This window comes from Akebia trifoliata, chromosome 3, assembly GCF_017979445.1.
Source record: "Akebia trifoliata isolate Shusen 1 chromosome 3, ASM1797944v1, whole genome shotgun sequence".
Classification (NCBI taxonomy): domain Eukaryota; kingdom Viridiplantae; phylum Streptophyta; class Magnoliopsida; order Ranunculales; family Lardizabalaceae; genus Akebia; species Akebia trifoliata.
Window position 1 is genome coordinate 41,993,864 of NC_141377.1, and position 20,634 is coordinate 42,014,497.

At 35.4% G+C, this 20,634-nt stretch overlaps 2 protein-coding genes across 2 annotated transcripts; both read right to left on the bottom strand.

The window, feature by feature from the left end:
- Nucleotides 1-1,964: 1,964 nt before the first annotated feature.
- On the bottom strand, nt 1,965-10,505 carry LOC147407063 (protein RBL-like). The gene is made up of 5 exons (XM_086435459.1): nt 10,250-10,505; nt 10,014-10,112; nt 3,009-4,096; nt 2,669-2,927; nt 1,965-2,333 (listed from the first exon to the last, which is right to left on the bottom strand). Exons 1-5 carry the CDS (start codon nt 10,266-10,268, stop codon nt 2,113-2,115), a joined length of 1,686 nt encoding a protein of 561 aa, XP_086291585.1. The 5' UTR covers nt 10,269-10,505; the 3' UTR covers nt 1,965-2,112.
- Nucleotides 10,506-13,501: 2,996 nt separating this feature from the next.
- On the bottom strand, nt 13,502-19,715 carry LOC147407064 (metal transporter Nramp3.2-like). Its single transcript, XM_086435460.1, has 4 exons — nt 19,034-19,715; nt 18,544-18,680; nt 17,795-18,447; nt 13,502-14,161 (listed from the first exon to the last, which is right to left on the bottom strand). The coding sequence occupies exons 1-4, from the start codon at nt 19,585-19,587 to the stop codon at nt 13,940-13,942; spliced, it is 1,566 nt and encodes a 521-aa protein (XP_086291586.1). The 5' UTR covers nt 19,588-19,715; the 3' UTR covers nt 13,502-13,939.
- Between the last annotated feature and the right edge of the window lie 919 nt (nt 19,716-20,634).

Consider the following 20,634-nt stretch of genomic DNA (forward strand, 5'->3'; position numbering starts at 1 on the left):
TAGTAGAGTAAAATGTCTATACTTCGTTGTGTTTAATAGTTAACCAACTTCGACTCTCACCCGTCTACCACATGGAAACTATGTTGCGTAACATAGACAAATGATTTTAGGCCGATTTTTATGGGTTGGGGGGTCCGTTGACTCATGAAAAAAATTAGGAAATCTCATCGTCAATATACGAAATCTGTTGGTTGAGATTTATCTTTGGACTACATAATTTATTAAAGATACGTGTTTATCCAATCTAAAACTGAACTCTATTGGAATATAACGTGTACATCGAGTCAAGTGAACTTGAATGTTCATGGAGTTGAGTCAACTCAGGCAATAAATATTAAATTTAATTATTTTAGAATTATATTTATTTATACTTAGAAAAAACAATATAATACCTGTGGAGTTATATTGTTTTTTCTAAGGTCGAATTATGCCGAAATTGTGAAGTTTTAAAATCATGGTTTGTAGGTCTAGAGTAAAGGTACATAAGAGCATAGTAATAATTCATTGAATTTTTTTCAAAAATTTTCGGAATAAGGATAAGCATATTAAAATATCACCGAATAGGATAACATTTTAACCCTTTAACTTTAAAATTTATTTTATCTTTATCAATCTTCTTCACATGGAGGTTGAAGATGGGATTCAGCTCCTGCTTTCAAGCCACATTCCACATTCCACATTCCTATTTTATTTAGGAGTTCTGTTAATCCTTTTCCAAATCTCACTCTCAAAGTAATGAAATAAAAAATAATAAAATCTAATTAACAAAACGTTGAAAATGATTATATATATATATATATATATATATATATATGAGGGTTGGGTTTAAGAGAAAAGATAACCAAAAATAAAAAATATAATCTACGGATTAGAAATTTTAGAATGGGCTGATTTTTGGTAAGGAAAATCTCCTCACCATGAGAATCATCATCACAAAAAATTTGCCCAATCTGAAACTTATAATCCCATAAAAAATTATTTACAAATTAACACTAAAAATTGATGATTCACGATTCTTCAACTTGTAAACTGGAGTTAGAAATTTCAGAATGGGCTGTTTTTTATGAAGATGATGTTCTCACCAAAAATCAGCCCATTCCATATTTTACTAAAACTTTTAGCTATCTTGTTGTCCCTTGAATCTGACCCTATATATATTACCAACTTTCGATCATAAACTGGATTTAAAAAAAATGTTAAAATCACAATTTTATATTTCAAATATTTAGCTTGGTCGCATTTTAAAATCATGGTATTCGGATTCAATAAAAGATTTGAATATGAATGGTATATGGAGGCTATGGACATCCAGCAACAAGAATGATAGTTTACGTGACGCACAGGAAGTATAATAGGGAGTAATTATAGACTAACTCAGGACAATTAAAGTTTACAATAGACCTTTCCAATGCAACCAAAATCCCACTACCAATTCTATAAAAATGAATTGGGCTTTAGGAAGATTCACTAATTAAAATACAAGGAGGTTTCATATCATCACTAAAACAGAACAGGTGGGAGTTAAGAATTTTAAATCTTTTCAACTCACTTTACTACTGAGTTAGATAGAGATAGGTTGAAAATATATAATACAGATATATGATATTCCTCATTATAGGAAGAACTAGATTCTATCTACACCACATTTAGACTTAGCTAATTCGGTAGAGAATCTCAATTTGCCTAATATAAGGTTACAAATAAAAATAATAATTTAAAAGAGGTAGAGATAGAATGGGATTCTATCTGTAACAAGTCATCTTATCTTGAAACTAGTTCAGATTTATGATGACTTCAGTGTAGGTGGGCTACTGAGCTCAGGTCATGACAGCATTGTCCCAAAAATGCCATGGCCTGACCAAATGACATTTTGGCCCACCTTTTGGTAGAACAGCACACCAAATAATCAGCCTCACTTGTGATTTGTTTTCCATTATTTAAAAAAAAAAAACACAAAACTAGTATAGCCGGAAAAATATAAATATTTAGTAAAAAAGTTAGAATTATCTATGGGTACAAATGCTGCCTGCTCTCTGGTTTGATATTAAGTCTGCTATATGGTCTGTTTTTCTAGAAAAGTCGAAGGAACTACACTATATCAAGGCACCTCAACTACACTATGTCAGTTACATCATCAGCATATGCACAATTACTAGTATCCTGTTCCTCTGCAGATTTGTTTTTTATTTTTGATAATTTACCAGAAGCCTTGATCTTTTTTAATGGTTTCCGGCCCTTCTCTGCCTGCAATTCCAACCCCTTCTCAGAAGGCTTCCTCTTTCTTTTCACGCATGCTGTCACACCTATGTCCTCCGCAACAGAATTACCTATCACTGCATGAGCACAGACATGTTAAAACACAACAAATAAAAGGAAGCCTAGGATATATCAATAAAACAGTAGGAACACACAAATAAGAACAGAACCAAGTATTCTTTAACCTTGGAAAAATAACAAATGCAGTGGTTCTTTCTTTCTTTTTTCCAATCTTATTAAACTTATAAGAGAACATTAGTTATGAGATTGAAAATTTGAAGGATCACACAGGTCTGGACATTATTATAACATACAACATACATTCCAGAACACCTGCATTATAAATGTGGTACACAATAAAAACTTTAAATAGTGACTCTAAAATTCAACAGAAATGAAAACTAAAAATCACCTTCTACTGGACTTGATGCAGGGTTTATTGCTAGACAGTTCTGTCCAGCTTCCTCTGAAAGCGGGGATCCATAATGATTACTGTCCACCAACTTCGACGATCCAACATACTTGTCTTGTTGTTCAGGAACATCGGGGCAAGGAACAGCAGGCAAGAAACAAAGTTCTTCCTGTGACATGTCTGAGTCACTGAAAGCTGAATCCTTTTCCAATGTCACGATATCAACTTCCTCATCTTCGTTAACATCTGACTCTTTAACCTGCACAAGAAAAATATGACATTAAGATAGAATAAAACAAGCGAACAAATTTACTTAACAAGTTTTCCTTCTTTTTTTTACCTTCTCAGTGTCGGGCACCAAATCAAATTCGTCCTCTCTCTCAACATACTCTTCATTCTCCTCAAGCTCTTTGAAATCTGGGGCAAATGCACTCCAATTCTCGGTATAATCTTTAGCCCATATGTAGACTAAGCCAGTTGAGGAAACTGAGACCACAATAGGGTGCACAGGATGCCATGCTAAATCCATCAACGCTTCCTTGGGACCTTCTAGGATCTTTACAAGATGCCCGGCTCTGTCCCAAATATAGATCTTGTGCTCTCCTTTGCTAGCAGAAGCACCAACAACCCACTCACCATCACCACTGAAACATGGTGCTTTCCATTGTATTCTATTAATGGAATCCTGAAACTCCCGCGAAAGTACCAAGCACTTGGACCCTACGGCCTTCAACTTTTCAATAGCATGAAGCTCATCCATGCTCCGGCTCAACTCATCGAGAGCCCTTGGTCCCTCTTTCCGGGGAAGATGATTATCAAACACTCTAATTGTTCGATCATTTGAATTTGTAAGAAGATACTGCCCACTCCTACTGAATACAATGCTCTTGATCACAGCACACCCAGAAATGGGAACAATTCCATACACTTGAATGGTCTTGTAATCTATTATAAGTATTTCCCCCTTGGAGTTACCCACATAAATTAGATCTCCATAGTTGTTAAAGCATGCAGCAGATGGGGTGAAAGGAGGAGATCCATCTGAAAACTTGTTCCGCGATAGAGGAACATCACCATTGTCTGTATCAGACACTGAAACAGGCAGCACTGTTGTGCTTCCAGTGTTCAAGTCAACAAGGATGGGAGCAGATGAGAGAGAGCATGCAAGGCAGACAGATGGAATGCGTGAACTTGGATGGAGACGAGCATGCAATGTGGGTTGCTGCACTGTCACACGCATTATCTTCTCCCCATTGACAACGTTCCAAAGGGTCATGGATTTGTCGGTGGCTGACACAAGTACGTGATGACCATATTTTGACCAGCAGACACTAGTTATGGTTGCAACAAAATCTTTGTCCCGAAGCTCCTTAGCTATCCCCCGAGTCTCGAAGTCCCAAATAACACAGCTTCCATCAGAGCACCCAGCTGAAAAAAATAACAGATTATTATACAATAACAAAAGATTATGAATTTAAAAAAAAAAAATATTAATACAGAAAAATCAGACATCTTAAAAAACTAAAATAAATTCTGATAGATTAGTACAAGGGGCACTTGCAACAATTTTATGTATGACTTTTCAGAAACTCTCAGTCAGGAGGAAGATGAGGCAGGATGTAATGATGCATCACATCAAGCTATCATGAATGCACCCAGATACTAACTAATCTTTGCTACAAATCAAACCAAACTATTCTATATCAATCTGCTTTGCCAACACAACCATAGAGGTTAACATCATCAATAGACTGGAATTATATCATTTTTCCCTGTTGTGTGTCCATCCTTCCCAACTGTCAAAATCAACAGCATGTTTGATTCAGCACCACCTCTTCCATGTCCACAACAATGGACTGAAGAAAGGGAAATCACAAAACATTGAACCAATAGCATGCATACAGTCAATTTCCAATGCTCCTTTGCACAAATAAATGAATTGTGTAAGCTGGAGCTACTCAGTTAAACGAAGGAAAATGATCAAATATGCAAAAATGACAAGGTTTCAAGAAAACTCATGGCCTATAATGTAGGAAATATCAAGAGAGGAAGAAACACGAACTTCAAAGCCCGAGCAAGCATACTCTGACTAGTCTGAGGCCTAATAGTAATATGTTTGCTCTTGCAAATTACATGCTGTTAGCAGCTTATGAAATAGTAATATCAGGAACAGGATCCTTATTTTCAACAATAACAGAGCCTGCATCATTTGATTATGTAAGATTTGTATGATAATAAGGCAACAATCACTTGCTTAAACAATCTGTTGTCTTCAGACGAACTATGATGCAATCCTCCAACAATGATGACAAGATTGACCTCTAATTTGCTTGTAATTTACTGATATGAAGCACCTCAAATACAGATAACTAGTTAACAACCACATGCTATGCAAATGATTCCGTAAGCTCATTTCAATGGTGACCTGACCTATTTCTCTTTGAAGAGTCACATGGTATATAGAGACCACTATTGACCAGTATTATACTTTTCATTTATAAGAAAGTATAGCAACGACATACAAGCATTCTTGTAGAAGAGGGTGTATCATTTATAGGGAAAACGTTTCCCTAATTTTGCACCATTGGTTTCATTTATTCAATAAACAAGATAATAAAGGAATGAGTATGGCAGATGTACTGTTCAGATGGATGAATGGTAAACCTAGGAAAGAAAAAATGAGAAGAGTCTATTTATCGATAACTAGAAACAGCTCCAACAGGAGAGGAAATATATGAAAGTCATTGGAAATAGTTTGAGCATGTGCAAGGAAGATCGTTAATAGCAACAGTGAGAATGAACCCTTTGATCCAAGTTGAAGTCTCTAAAAGAGTGAGAGGAAAATGCTATGGATGGAGTTTGTGAGAAAACACAGGAAGACACATGCATTGACTGTAGATATAGCTCTAGTTAGAGTTGAATGACTAAATGGGATTCATGTTGTTGGTGATGATGTTTTCATTTATACAGTAAATCCCAGTGTTACTCGCAAACACTCCTGCAACAAAGACATTTTTTTGCAAGGGAAGCAAGATTGGTGCTCACAAAAATTCCGTTTTTTTAGAAAAAAATCTCGTTTAAAAAAATTTTGTGCCACTAACAATTAAAAAAAAAAAAAAAAAACGTGTTTTTTTGCATTTTAAATGTGTCTTTTATATTTTAAACACGTTTTTTTAAATAAATATAATTAATAATAAACCATTTTTGGGGTCCTGTGATTAATTATTGTGGTCTTATAGTTGTTTGTAACTTTGTAATTCGGTTCATAAATGTCATTTAGTAGGGGATTTGATGATTATGTCTTGATATTATGTTTTTTAATATTTTTAATGGTGTGTTGTTTTGTTCAAAAGATATGTTGATGGTTAGACTCTATTTTAGGATCATAAAATGTATGTGTGTAAACATGCATAGATATTCAAGACTGCCTTTTTTTTTGCTCAAAGATACATTGAAAACTTAGAATAAATGTCTAATGTACTATATATACACACATAATTTTTAATATTTTTTTATCTATTATTTTTTTAAAGAAGTTTTCTCTTGCTGTTGTAAACCCATATTTTGACTTGGTGACTATGGTAATTAGTAAGCGAACGCGGGTTCTAACCAACTTAGCAAACACCTTCTCCGGTAACAATGACTTGTGCCATCATTAAGGGGAAGCAACCAGTAAACTGTACAATTAATAACTGGTATAACACTAGCTATTATAATAAAATAAATGACCAATTTTGTCATTTCTTAAAATAAACAATTACTTCCCAATATTCAACAATTTTCCATTGTTGTGGAGTTTATCCCCTTTAGCGATTTGTTGGGGGGGAGGGGGGGGGGGTTTTGGAGGGAGCGGATGGTCAAAACTTTGAAGGGAAGGTGGAGGATGCACAACTCTCTTTCTCTCTCTTTTCTAGTGTAAGTTATTTAAAGAGTTCGGGGGGTGGGGGGGGGGGTGTTCTTTGAGGACTGTATGGATGGATGGGAATGGGTCAGTAGTATCTCGATTACTTAGTTTTGTTTTCTTGTAATCTTTCTAGTTGGTCATCTCGACCACTTCTTTAATAAGTTTATTTTGACTTATCAAAAACAAAAAATTGAATAACTAATGGAGACATCAAAGCTTGAAGAGTAAATTTTATTTTTATTTAGTTTTCTTTTTTAGGGATTTATTTATTTTTTGTTTTTGGGGCTTATTTTCATGTTTTATTAGCCCATGGTCTTAGTGTAATGTTTAAGGGTAATTTTGGTAAATTTAGTGTCTTCTATTTTAAGTTTATAAGGATTAGAAATTTATGAGAGAGAAAATTACGAAAATTAAAATTATTTATTTGGTATTTTAATGTATTGGATTTTTTTTAACAAAGGGAGTTTATGAATAAAGAATGTTTTTTTAAATGGAATAAGTCCTCTATGATTCTTGATGTGATTCCAAGAAACCCTTGGTGTGATTCTAAGTTTCTATCTTTCTATCCCATCTCTTTTTATTTTATTTAATTTAATTTATTTTTTTATTTTCTTCGAATTTTCTTTCTTGTTTTTGATTTTCTTTTCTTCAAACTTTCTTGAGTTCTTGATTCTTGAAACCTACAAACCTCAACCCTTAATCTTTTTCCCATTCATTTAAACTCTAATCCTTAACTTACAAACTTCAATATTAACCATTTCCCTTACCCTATTGAAAATACAATAATTGCAAAACGTCAAAATTAAACCCTACAACCCAAATCCTTAACCCAATACCCCCCCATCTTCCTACATCAATAACCATAGAATTTTTTTCCACAACAACGTTTAAGGCAAGTGAGTATTGATCTATAAGTTTAAAACGTCAATAAGACCGTCTATAATTTATGCAGCAGAATGTTGGGCAATCAAGAAACAACATATTCATAATTAAGTATAGTAAATACAAATATATTGAGACAAATGAGTGGAAAGACTAGGGAATATAAAAAATTAGTTAACGCATTTGTGAAAGTAGGAGTAGCCATTGGTAATGTGCACATAGACCTATAGCAACTCTTGTTATAAGGAACATATATATAAAAGACCAAAAAGGATGTGGATTGAGGTAACAAAAGCAGATAAAAACACATTTGCATAAAACAAAAGATATGGCTTTAGAGGGAATTAATGGAAGAGTAGGACTGATAGTTCCATACGTGACAAGATTTCATTAATCTTTAGTTTTAGGATAAAAATGTAAAGCTGGTGTAGTTTCATAAATTTGAGGAACACATGCGATGAAGATTAAAAAATGTTTAAGCAAATCAAAATTTTCAACTAGATACTAATCTCAATCTAATCTAGAATAGCTATAAGAGACCCAAGTTTAGCTACCTAATTTGCTACATCAGGTTTAGGGGTGGTTATTTTAACACGATTCGTGAACACGACTCTAAAAAGACATGAAATTAGTGGGTTTGGGACAAGCCTAATTGTGGATCATAATAGTGTCGGCCCGTCTAACACAATTATTAAACAAGTTGTGTCTAGGTTAGGCATGTCAACCCACTTAACCCGTTTGGACACGTTTAATTATTGTGTCATCAATGTTTCGTTTTAAATCATGAAACATATTAGGTATCCCAAATAATAATTTAAGGGTTTTTTTAAATTACTCATTTTTTACTAGAATTTTGTATAACTTTTTCATGATACATTTTTTTTTCAAATTTTATAAAATATAGATAGAACTTTAAGATATTTTTCAATAATTAAGAGTTAAGTTTTTAGTTTGGGAAAAAAAAACATTTTCCATACTAAGTAAGGAAAGTTTCCTTACCGCATCACCTTGTGTCATCCAAAATCATGAATCGATGCCACAAGGATGTAGAGGACAAAATTTTAAGAAGTACGGAAAAAAATTTGGTAGTGGAAATGGAACTTATTTTTTCCACTTAAGAATAGAATTTTACTGAATGGGTTACAAAGGTTGGATCATGTTATCTATTTAATAAAGGTGTCGGGTTCGGGTTCAAGTTTTTGATATGATTATTAAATGGGTCGGGTTTGGGTTTGATAAATTTTCAGAATACCCTTACCTCAACATGGCCCGACCCATTGCCACCCCTATCAAGTTACAAATAGTGGACGGGTCAATAAATTTGGTACTTATGATTTATAGTTTATACTACTTCGATTGCCAATCTAATAAGTGTTACACGATTCAAACAAATAGATCGGCACGTGCTAGAAGGTAAAAAATTTATCTCACCCCTAGACTCAAATCTCAATGAAGATCCTCCCTTTGATTCTTGCCAAAAGTCTCAAATTTAGGAGGGTTTCCCAAATCAAGACCCTCCAACAATCAAGTTAGAAAAAATCTAAAGGACTGGGTTAGAAAATGAGTAAAAAAGGTCTTTTACTTGTGTGTTGATTCTAGGATTTATAAACTTAAAGAATCCTTCTACTTTTGGTAACCTTCTTCATGAAATCTTGCAGATATTCGTCATCCTTTGTCATCAGGATCTTCCCGTTCTTATCTTCTTAATTAAGTGTTGAATTAGAACTTTTTTTAATTAAAATTATCTTCTAATTAGAATCCTAAGATCTCAGGAAATCTTCTATTAGGATTCATTCTAATTCTCTTGCTATTTTTGTAATCTTTCCTTAACGAAAGGGTCACAGGGCTGTGCTCAGCCGAGTGCTCTTGACTTGCCATGTGTCACTCTGGCTAAGTCCTCTCTGGTATTCAGGAGAGTTAACATGTGCATGTCTCGACTATAACCACTCCTCAGCTAAGTGGATTTATTAAGTTTAGAGACACAAGACGTGTCTTATTTGGCTCAACCTTCTCACAAATTTGTGGCCAAATGGAGATCTCTTATTAGTCCACATCATCAAACGTAATTACATGCCCAGAATGCTCAAACTGTCTTTGATTCTACGACAACAAAACCCCCCTATAATATTGATTGTCATGGTCTTGCAACGACAGACCATGTTACAGTAAAAGAAGATTTCTATAAGCAGTATGTACTTTATTTTTAAGGCCAACTGTCCCTCATCCTAATATTTCCATTTGCTTCATCCAGTCTTGGTGAGAAATCCCCTTTAGAATTCAATGTATGTGAAACAGAGGGTCCAACGTAATATTTGTCTTCCCTTTTTATTGTGGTTGGATTAGCACGAAAATAAAAGGGGGAGAAAAAAAAAACGAATTTAACAGCAAATTTGGAGACTCTGCAACAAGTCCATAACATCTCCCATTATAATGTTAAATCGTCCAATATCCAATCTTTTTCATCCCTATTCAGCTAGATTATGTGCCAAATTTTCCTTTCTACCAATAAGAATTATAGAGGTTTATAAAACAGTAGAAATAAATTCTTGTAGATGTTACCAGCTAGAAGCGTTCCTCGGCGATTAAAGGCGATGCACTTCATGACTCCATTCTCCAGGAATTCCTCTATCACTTCGGGAAAATCTCCCTGCAACGGATCTTGACAGAATCCAAAAACAAAAACAAAAAAGGTTGGAAACCGAAAGAGGGGCAGAAATCCTCCATGGATGCCATGCATGGATCCAGAAAAAATTAGTACAAACGAAAACACAAACAGAAGGATAGAGAGAACTCACCGATTATAGGGACGTTCATGGCGATTTCCGAATTTGAGAGCTCAAGTCCCTCTCTCACTCTCAGCAATGGAGGATTTTCAACCACGATGGCTCATGAAAATCACAGAGATTTTTCTGCTAAGCAGATTTTAAAAAAAAATTGGATTTCAAGTTTTGGGTTTAATCTCTGCCCTAAAATCTCTGGAAAACCTGGCTCTTGTGTGAGCCTGGGAGCAGAGGTATGGGTTTTGGGAAGATTTTCTATTTAATTATTGCGGATAATTAAACAAAACCCTATTAAGCAAACAACACCAAATTCCAAACAGCTTCCTTGAAAAATAAAAATTATATTAAAGGGTCCCTGTTGAAGAAATAAATAACTTTTAGCACACTAAAATCAGCTTGATTTGTTTTTTTTTTTAGTCCTTTAATTTACTTATTTTTCTGAAGATCAGAAGCCCAAATATTCTTTAATAAGTTCAGGACCAAAAGTTATTAAAAGCACATTCTGGGGATGGTGTGTTTTCTGTAAAAAGAATATAGATTATTAGTGAGATTAAAAGTGTACCAAAGAGTGGATTTATCAGTTGGTGGTTGTGGATTGAGGCTCAAGCTTAGCTCATTCGACTTAAATGTCATATACTTTTTTCACTTGACTTAAATTGTTAGGTAATAAAGAACACTTCTTAAGACTTAATGATTTTTTTTTCCAATAAATTAGTAATTTCGTTAAAAGAACTATTGAACTCAACAATAATGTATTCTAGTAATCAAAAACATTGTTAGATAATAAGGAACACTTCTTAAGATTCAACGATTTTTTTTTTCTATAAATTAATAATTTCGTACAAAAAATTATTGAACTCAACAATAATGTATTCTAGTAAACAAAATCAGTAAAAAGGGGGAGAGGAAGATCACTTGCAGAAAATAAATTAGAAATTTATAAAACTTTCCCTTTTGATTTTCAAAAAAATTTATTAGTTTTTTTTTTTCTTCTTCTTTTGAATTGGGGTATCTAGGCCTCTAAGAGCTCCCGACTAATGCTCGGGGCATGTGCAGTCCCCTCCCCACACATGCACTTGGTAATTTTTGGGATAAATCATTGAAGGACTTCCAGAGGCATGATCTTGGCCAGAGGGGTTAGCTTTTTTAGTTTTTTCATTAATCTTGGAAGGCAAGAATGAGTTTTTTTTATTGTGAAATTGAGATTAATTTCTATCAATTACAATGAAATATTTCAGACACTAATAACCACATTGTTCTCTGGCCAATAAACACTCCAACATTTGCAAAACAATTCCTTTGAGGGATAAGTTGGTAATTTAAATTGAGGTACCTGAGAAAATTAACGAGACATGATATATATTTAAAAATTGATATTAAAAAAAAAAGATAATTGAACTTTTGACAAAAAAATCTTTTTTCTTAGACAAAGTTTACATGTAGGCTCGAGTCCAAACGTGGTGTGCATGCATGTTTGCCCTTGTTATAAACCAAGGTATATAACAACTTGATGTTAATGGAGTAGGTGTTATAAATGTGTGGTGTGATAGTTATATAAGATACACATGAGAGAAAGGAGAGATCTTGTTTTAAACAATAATTAAAATATAAATACCGATGGGAAGCAACAAAGAAAAATAGAACGAGACTTGTGTTGGACACAATAGTCTTAACTCTTAAGATAGATTTCACCTTTGCACGGTGTCAACAATCTTTGAACATCTGTCTCTTAGTATACAATGCTTCACACATACACAAGATAGCACTTCAAGTATGTATGCTCTAACGAATTGTTACTGCAAGAGAACTCTCAAAGAAGCAAAACAAACTCAAAGAAAACAAAGGCAAGAGTGAGTGAATGAATGTGAATTTATAGAGTTGGTCGAACCTCTTTGGACAGACACTATTTGGAGAAGCACCCGTTTGGATATGATTGTTTCGACAGCCACTATTCACATCTCATGAAGAGTCACGAGTTGTGGATAAATTAATTGAAGTAGGCCTCTAACTAATTGAAGTAGGCCTCTAACGAGGGTTTCATGCGCACCCACATGAGGTAAAAAATTCATCAAATTACAAATTACTTTACACACACAAGTAAGGGTATTTTGGAGCCGATTTTTCATTCACATATTAATGGTTTAGACAACTAAATAAACATCTTGATTCTCCTCAATGAGAAGAATACATTCACACCCAGACCCACCTAAAATAATATGTGGAACCTTGTTTTAATTGGGCCCAAACTGACCCACTTGAACAAGGTAGATTTCTGGTCATAAACCAGATTTTTCCAACAGTAGGCATTTAAGAATCCATGGAGTTCCTTTAATGAAGTGGGCTGGGTAAAAAAATAGGAAAAAACTTTGAAGCCGGCAGCCCACTTCAAAATTTTGAAGAAACCCTCTCAACTGGATTACATGTGGCATTTCAAGGAGGTGTTCCAAATTTTGGTGGAAATGTAGGGGCATGAAATCAATTTCAAAACACCATGTGTCTTGTAAGGAGGGTTTGTTCAAATTTTGAAGCGGGCTGCCCGCTTCAAAGTCGGAGTCCAAAAAAATATAACCAAATACATGAGAGAATAGTTTTCTTGATGGCTTCTTTGTGAGGCCATTTTCATTCATAGTTGGGTAACATAATTCATTGAAAACTTATCAAGCGCAAGAACACGCTAGAGACAAGAAGTCCAGATGGGATTTCTCTTTGGAGAAAATCCACTTCCCCTCAAATGTTGGTTCAAACTTGGCCCATTAATCACAAAAATTTCGAGGAGTTTTATTTTTAATAAATAAAGATGGCCTCACAGAAGAATGCAAGAAGCAAGATTAACTCCCTCCTCCACAAACTAAATCCCATCCAAAGAGGAAATCCTTGCACGAACCGCACAAGAAACACTCACGATTGAGAATTTTACTATACAAATAGAGAAAATCTAGAAATGATCAATTTGATTCCCCGAGGACAACCTCCAATAACCAGATCCCCTACAACCTGGAGTTTTTCAGGACTACCTTATAAAAGTCCTATGTGTGCCACAAATACATTCGGATACCTCTCCAATAGTTGAATCCTTCCCGAACACTTTGGTGTACCTGTGAAATTTTTGGGATACTTGCAACTTATCCCAAGCCCCAACCCGAACGTTGGGATCTACTTAACGCGATACCACTCTGTCCAGAAAGCAAAGATGAGGGCCAAGAGCCTATGCTTTCGTTTCATTAGGGTACTATGTCCGGCCAGTCTGGAAACCAAAGATTTGCTAAATAGACAACTGTATTTTACTCATAAAAATCTAGCTGCTACATTGATAAACCCCCTTACATTTTTTTTTCCAAATTCACTTCGAAATGAATACTCTACTTTGGATCTTTTACAAGGGAAATGGAGAAACACTAAGTTGTCCACTGAAAATAAAACATTCATCATCTGGAAAGGGATAAAAGATATCCATGTCTAATGATACAAAAAGAGCAGCACATCCAAGTTGGTTCATGTCACACAAGCGCAATAATACCCCCCCTTTGCTTTAAATTCCACAAACAAAACTAGTTACGTTTACAGATCTGCCGCATGGTTGAGATTGCTTCAATTGTAATGGAGCAACTTGGGGGGACAAACTTCTTGCAATTTGACAACTTAGGGTAGTCATGATTCTGATCTTTGTAGGTAAAAGAGAAGGGTGAAACGTATTTGTTTATACGGTCAGTTTTCAGTGTCTGTGAACCTCTTAGGGCATATTGCAGCAAACCATGTGGAAAGGGCACCGTCACGTAAAACAAGATAGATAATAAAAGCCACATAGCCCACTGTGGCAGTGCATACGATGGAGCCAAACAACAGTCCATTCACTTCAGAAGAGAAGAAATCTAGCAGAAGATAACCATTGATCACCATCACCAGAGCAGCTACAATCCATGCTACAAACTACAGAAAATTTCCAACAAAATGTATTAGTATTACGACATGTGCACTAATATTCTGTGGTAATCAATTTCAGTAATACCGTGAATAACTCAGTTTCTGTTAATTGTACTAAGATGGCATAACTTTCCACCTGTTCTCTAGTAAGCAGGAAAACCATGCAACTTGAACTGTATAGCAAGTAATAAGAGAATGAATTAAGCAAACTTATCCACTTAAAAGAATGATGGCACTGGAAACTACAAAAGTAGAATGATTCATCCTTGCCCCCCTTCTCTAAACGTATCAAAAGTTCCCTATCTTGACGATCGCATCCAATATAGTCAAAAGAGGTAGGAAGCGTCCATGGGAAGCCAAAATGATGATTTATTTAGCTATTTATTAAGACACTCAAATTGTAAGATCTATGTCTATGATTATTGTAAACACCCCAATTTGATCGAATAAGCCCGAGAACTCAATCAAATCTAGCGAAAAGAATCAAATTGAGAGAATTTTGATCAATTAGGTGGAGCCCACTTAAGCAAATCAAACCAATCAAGCGATAACAAAAAAAATTGATTTTTGCATGCTCATTTGTGACAAACGGTCAAGCATAGGCTTGCCTGGTCGTTGGTCACCAAATGGACAAGTCATGCATTGTTCTAATCTTCCTTTGGGTAGTGTACATGCTTATTTTGCTTTGATCTTTGCTTACCTACATGCAATGCACTTTTGTTCTAGCCGTTGCTCATCTAGAGCCAATTCAGTTGGGCAGTTATACAGCCCATGTGTGCACGAGATTTGGTCAAGGAAACGACTTCATAAGCCCCACTTAATTCGCTTTTTCCTCAACAAAAACCTTCCTAATTCCCTTAATACCCATGTATTAACCTTGCATAATTTTTCCCACCAAAGCTTTCTTGTAATCTTCCTATTCTTCTAATCTTGACCCCAGGTCTTGCTTGGTCCCCACTTAAGTTGAATTACCTCTCTAACCCAATTTTTTAAGACTCATTAGAGGTAGTTCACAATTATGCCTTTTTAATCTTCATAACCCAAAAGGATTCCATGTAATTCAATATAATTTGACTCAATTCAAGAGCCCATGATCATTCTATCCTACCTAGAGAAAGCTCTAGAATTTGTTCTCAAAGACCTCTTTATCCTCGGTTTGTTAGAGAGACCTAACTAAGCCAAGTGACCAAAAAGTCCAAAACCCAATCACTAATTTACTAGCTACTTAGCCTATTTCTCTCTAGACTGATTCAAAGCTAAGGTCTTTGGACTCTTTTAATCTCCCTCAATAATTCTCTAGAACCTTATTGTCTTTTACATTCTTATCCATTGATCATCATGGTTGCTAAGACTCATAGGAGTGTAAAAGACAATCAAAGACTATTTGATTAGTGGGCAATAGGCAATTGATGTCTTTCGATGAGGTTTTATTGGTAACTCTAAGACTCTGGAGAAGTTTATCCCCAAGGATCTCCCAAAAGCCTCTAAATAGAACCCCTATCCAAGGAAAATGAGAGTAGAAGAATTAGAACTCTCAAATTCTGTCAAAAAACCTTCTCTAAGCTCTCCTAATCCCCCAAAATTCTGCCTAAATAGTTTCACACCCTCCCTAGAAGCCAAACAAAATAAAAAGAGACCAAGGTGGGAGAAGTTAATTGCTAGCAATCCTCCCCTCTAATTCCCCCATTCTTATCTCTCCCATTCTTTACTTTCAAGTACTCTTTTATTTCAAGCTATCTTTATTTCTTGTTAAGTAATGCAGATCTCTAGTTTCTTAGTTTAAAGGCTTGGGGGTAAAGAGTAATCCCTCCTTGTGAGGTAATCTCCCCCTATAAGTCCTCAACAAGCTCTATGAGAGCATTTTAATTCCAATAACCATAGATGTCTTTATTTTATTTCATTTCCTTGCAATTTACATTTCCTAGCATTAGTTGCGTTTTAATTGCTTTCTTTATGGCTTAAGAGCTAGAGAGTAAACTCTCTTTGAGGCAATCTTCTCTTTATAAGCCCATACATGTATACACAACCATGCACACACTCACAACTTTCAAAAGACTTTGAGCTAAGGTGTAGGTTCCTATGAATCTATATCTAACTCCTAAAGCCAACAAAAATTATCCACAAGTAGATAACACTCTCATGCATAATGTCTAGGCTCCAACAAGGTTTGTTCAACCTATGAACATCATTTATGGACCAAACCAACAAATAAAGACCCCAAAGGGAGCACATATATAGGAAATAAGGCTTTAGGGCTTAAACTAGTGAAATTCAAGTGGATTTCCACAAAAGTCCCAAGCCCAAAAAAAAAAAAAAAAAAAATCCAACAAGCACCTACTTCTAGCAATGGCTTGTACATTGCTTCCATTTGTCCAATTGCTAAACTAAACTATAGTTCATTTTCCCTTAATTTCTCTATAATCCCCTCTATCGACAAAACCAAAAAGGTAGTTTTCATGTTCATTCTACGACCATACCCTTGGTAACCATCAATAGATGGGAGGGACAAGGTGCCTAACACCTTCCTTTGTCCCTCAAGCCTACTTACCTAATCTCTAGGTAGACATTTCCTTACCCATTGAAAGTGAGCCATTACAAGCCTAAAAGGATTTCAAAGAAATTATTTTGTGGTGCCCATTCACACCCAAACTCCTTGAATGGTGGCGACTCCAAAACCCAAGTAAATGAAATCAAAACTCCAAAAAGATTTGAACCTCACGTATCTACAATTATTATATTCAACAACAACAAAACGTTATCCCAAAGATTTGGGACCGGCTAAATGAATCCTACTCCTCCATTCTACTGTGTCCAGAGCCAAGTCTTACATTATTGATGATGAGTTCATATCTACTTTTGTTATCTCCATCCATGTTCTTTTGGGTCTTTCTCTCTCTTCTAGACCCTTCAACTTGAATATTTCTTCAAATTGGGACTATAATAGACTTTTGTTCTATAATCCCAAACCATGTGATTGACTTTGCAGATCACGTATTGGAGCTACTCTTACATTTTCTCAAATATATTCATTTCTAATTTTATCTTTCCTATTCTTTCCACTTATCTATCTTAACATCCTTATTTCAACTACATCATAATGCATCCAGCAAGAATAGAGAGAGAAACGATATATAATAGCAAAAATAATTACTAGAGTAAATTGGTTCTATCTTCGTCTAATCTTTAGAATATTAATATGAAGGGATAACTCTTAGATTAGTTCATACAAATATAATTTCATAATATCCTGGTACACTAACAAGCACAAAATATAGACAATTTGAGTCGCAAGTTACTATGGGGATGAACAAGTATTTGAAGCATCTTTAACCTTTTCATATCAAAGTTGGAAGCTCAGTGAAGACAATTCAATTGATGATGACAATTACGACATCAACTTTGATGGCTTAATAAAGGCAACTCAGAGAAGTTTAAATGTTGAAAATTTCTACTAAAGCCGTTTCTCCACACAAATATTACAGGTTGAGGTTGCCTCAAGATCAGTGATCAACCACATACCCCAAAGGTTCCTGAATCCTTAGGAATATAGCTGGCAGTTTTATAATGCACCAGATGTTCACCAATCAAAATAGTAACAAATAACAACTATGGTCAATATGAAAATAAATTACAGCTTACCTTGAGATAAGGACCGATCTTAAAGACGCCCATGATCTGCTCCTTGGAAACCAAGCAAAGAAGTGGAATAAGTGCAAATGGGATCTGAACCGACTGAAGCACATTCAGCCATTCATTTAGAACATCCAATGCATCTTCGGAGGTGTCAAAAACAAGAGCAACAATTATAGTCGGAACAATAGCAAAACTTCGTGTGACCAATGCTCTCATCCATTTCTTCAAACGGAGATTGAGAAAACCTCCCATGATAAACTGCCCCGCATATGTCCCAGTGATGGTGCTACTCTGCCCAGCTGCTAATAACCCAATAGCCCATATATAGAGAATTGGGAACAGTCCTCCCCCATATTTCTCTTGCAAGAACTGCCCTGCATTGCCTAGGCCTATACTATCAGCTTGTGGTGTACCATAAAACCCTTTAGCGAAAACAGTTGTCACAAACAGATTGATCATGAAGGAGATGAGGAGGGCGATTGAAGACTCAATGGAGTAGTAATTGAGGGCCTCTTGGACCCTACCTCTCTTATCAGTGTCAATCTTCCTAGATTGTACAAGAGCTGAATGCAAGTATACATTGTGAGGCATAATTATACAACCGACAACTCCCACGGCTTGCTGGATTGTTCTAGAGCTAAGTTTGGGGACTAAAACACCTACAAAAAGAACCCAATTCAGCTGTGCTTGCAGTTATAACGAAGAATAATACTACTATAAAATAACTCAAAGGAAGTACATTTATATCCAAATACCTATCAGAAGCTCCTTGCCACTAGGTTTGGTTTCACCAAACATCCAAGCGAATGAGAGTGCCATTGTCGCAATGAGAACAGCGAAAACAGCTTCCAATTTCCTCACCCCATAGTTCTCAAGAAATAAAAAGATGAAACTGTCCACCAGAGCAAATAAATGTACTCAAAATGCAATTTAATCTCCCTAGAATTGTTAAAAAAATTTTTTAAGGAAACAAAACCCCCAAAGTTGAATTAAACCCATATATGTAAATTTGATTATAGTCCATGGAAAAAAAAAAAACCCAGAATACTCAATAATGGGAAATCTTCAAGAAAATTTTGAACTTAAAAAAAAAAAAAAGTAAAAACCCTACTTTCCTATAAAATTCAGCCCAATTCGATCAACAAACCAAAATAAAAACATAAACTTGGTTCATAAAAGACAAATAAATAAATAAAGAAACAGAATTCCATCTAAGAAGTAAGAAAAAAAAAATTCATTTTTTACCAATCACATGCGGTGATAAGAACTCCAGCCCAAAGGGGCAAAACTCCATTACTGAGAATCTTGATAGCAATGGCACTACCAATCACCTCCTGAATATCAGCCCCAATCAAAGCCAACTCCGTCATAAACCACAACAATAACCTCGCCCAATTCGGGTACTCATCCCTACAAAGCTCAGCCAAATGTCTTCCCGTAACAACACCAAGTCTGGCAGACAACAACTGAATCAAAAGCCCCATAACAGTCGCCCAAAGCAACAACCACAGAAGTGAATACCCAGCAATCGCTCCCGACTGTAGATCTCCCTCGAGATTCCCAGGATCGAGAAACGCAATACTCATCAAGAACCCAGGTCCAGTAAACAACCAAAGCTTCTTCCATGAAAATGGTGGAGTTACAGAGAAATCTTCTGAGATCAGACTTGATGTCTCTGTCTCATCGACATCAACAATCGAAACTTTCTCGCTTGTTTGATAAGCCGAATCTTCATCTTCTTCTGGTTTAGGAAGTCGAGTGGTTAACAAGCTGCGTTCTTCTTCTCGTCTCTGAGGCATTGCTGTCTGATGGTGCGCTTACAAGGCTCACGTTAGCCTGTTAGAAAACCTGTATTTAAAGAGATGCGAACATGAGAGCTTTTAATAATTATTAAAGATTAGGGATTAAGGCAATTGGATCATAGAGAATCGTACCCTAATTGAAAACTATTGTTAGTTTGGTACGACTGGTTTAAAAATTACAAGTTAAGTTCTCTCATCTTCAACGTAAAGGTAAATATGGTGACGTGGCGTGAGATTGTTGAGGTTGCAGTGTACACATGTCCGAGACTGACCGATAACATTAATCCGCGTGTATTGAGCATCCGGAAATTTACAAAACTTAGCTCGATAAGCTGCACGTGTCATGCAGTGGAGAGACTGTGAGAAAAAAGTTTGTGAGCAAATACTTTCTTTTAAGAATTAAGAGAGCTACGTTGGATTGAAAATCGTTGGTTGAACACGATTGCACGAGAGAACTTGCGTCGTTGTCGTGCCTGACACGTGGGAACATGCTGAGTAAAGACACAGTTGGATTAGGACATGAGTGGTCCACCAATAGAAGTGTTGTCCGAATAATTTTGTGTGAGTTATTATTTAATGTAGCACCTCGAATATCCTATGTCACCTATTTTAGGAGCTGGGGTCTTGTTAACGTGTGCAATAACGGTCATGTTAAAGGCACCCAATTATTAGTTAGGACACTCCCAACAATTGATCATTTTTTTATATAGGTTAAAAGTTTCGGAATGAGCTGATTTTTTAAGAGAATGATCTCTATAACGAGGAAATCATCTTACTAAAAATCAGTCCATTCCAAAACTTTTAATCCCGTCAATAAATTGAAGAATCGTGGATCGTTTATTTATTTTTTAAAGCACTTTTGATGAGGGTAGAAGTTTCAGAATGAGTTGATTTTTGGTAAGGATGATCTCCTTATAATAGAGATCATCCTCATCAAAAATCAACTTATTTCGAAAATTTTTAACCCATATAAGACAAAAACTTTGGTTATGGAGTGTCTTAGGTAATAATTAGGGTGTCTTTAACATGTTCCATGAAAAAAAT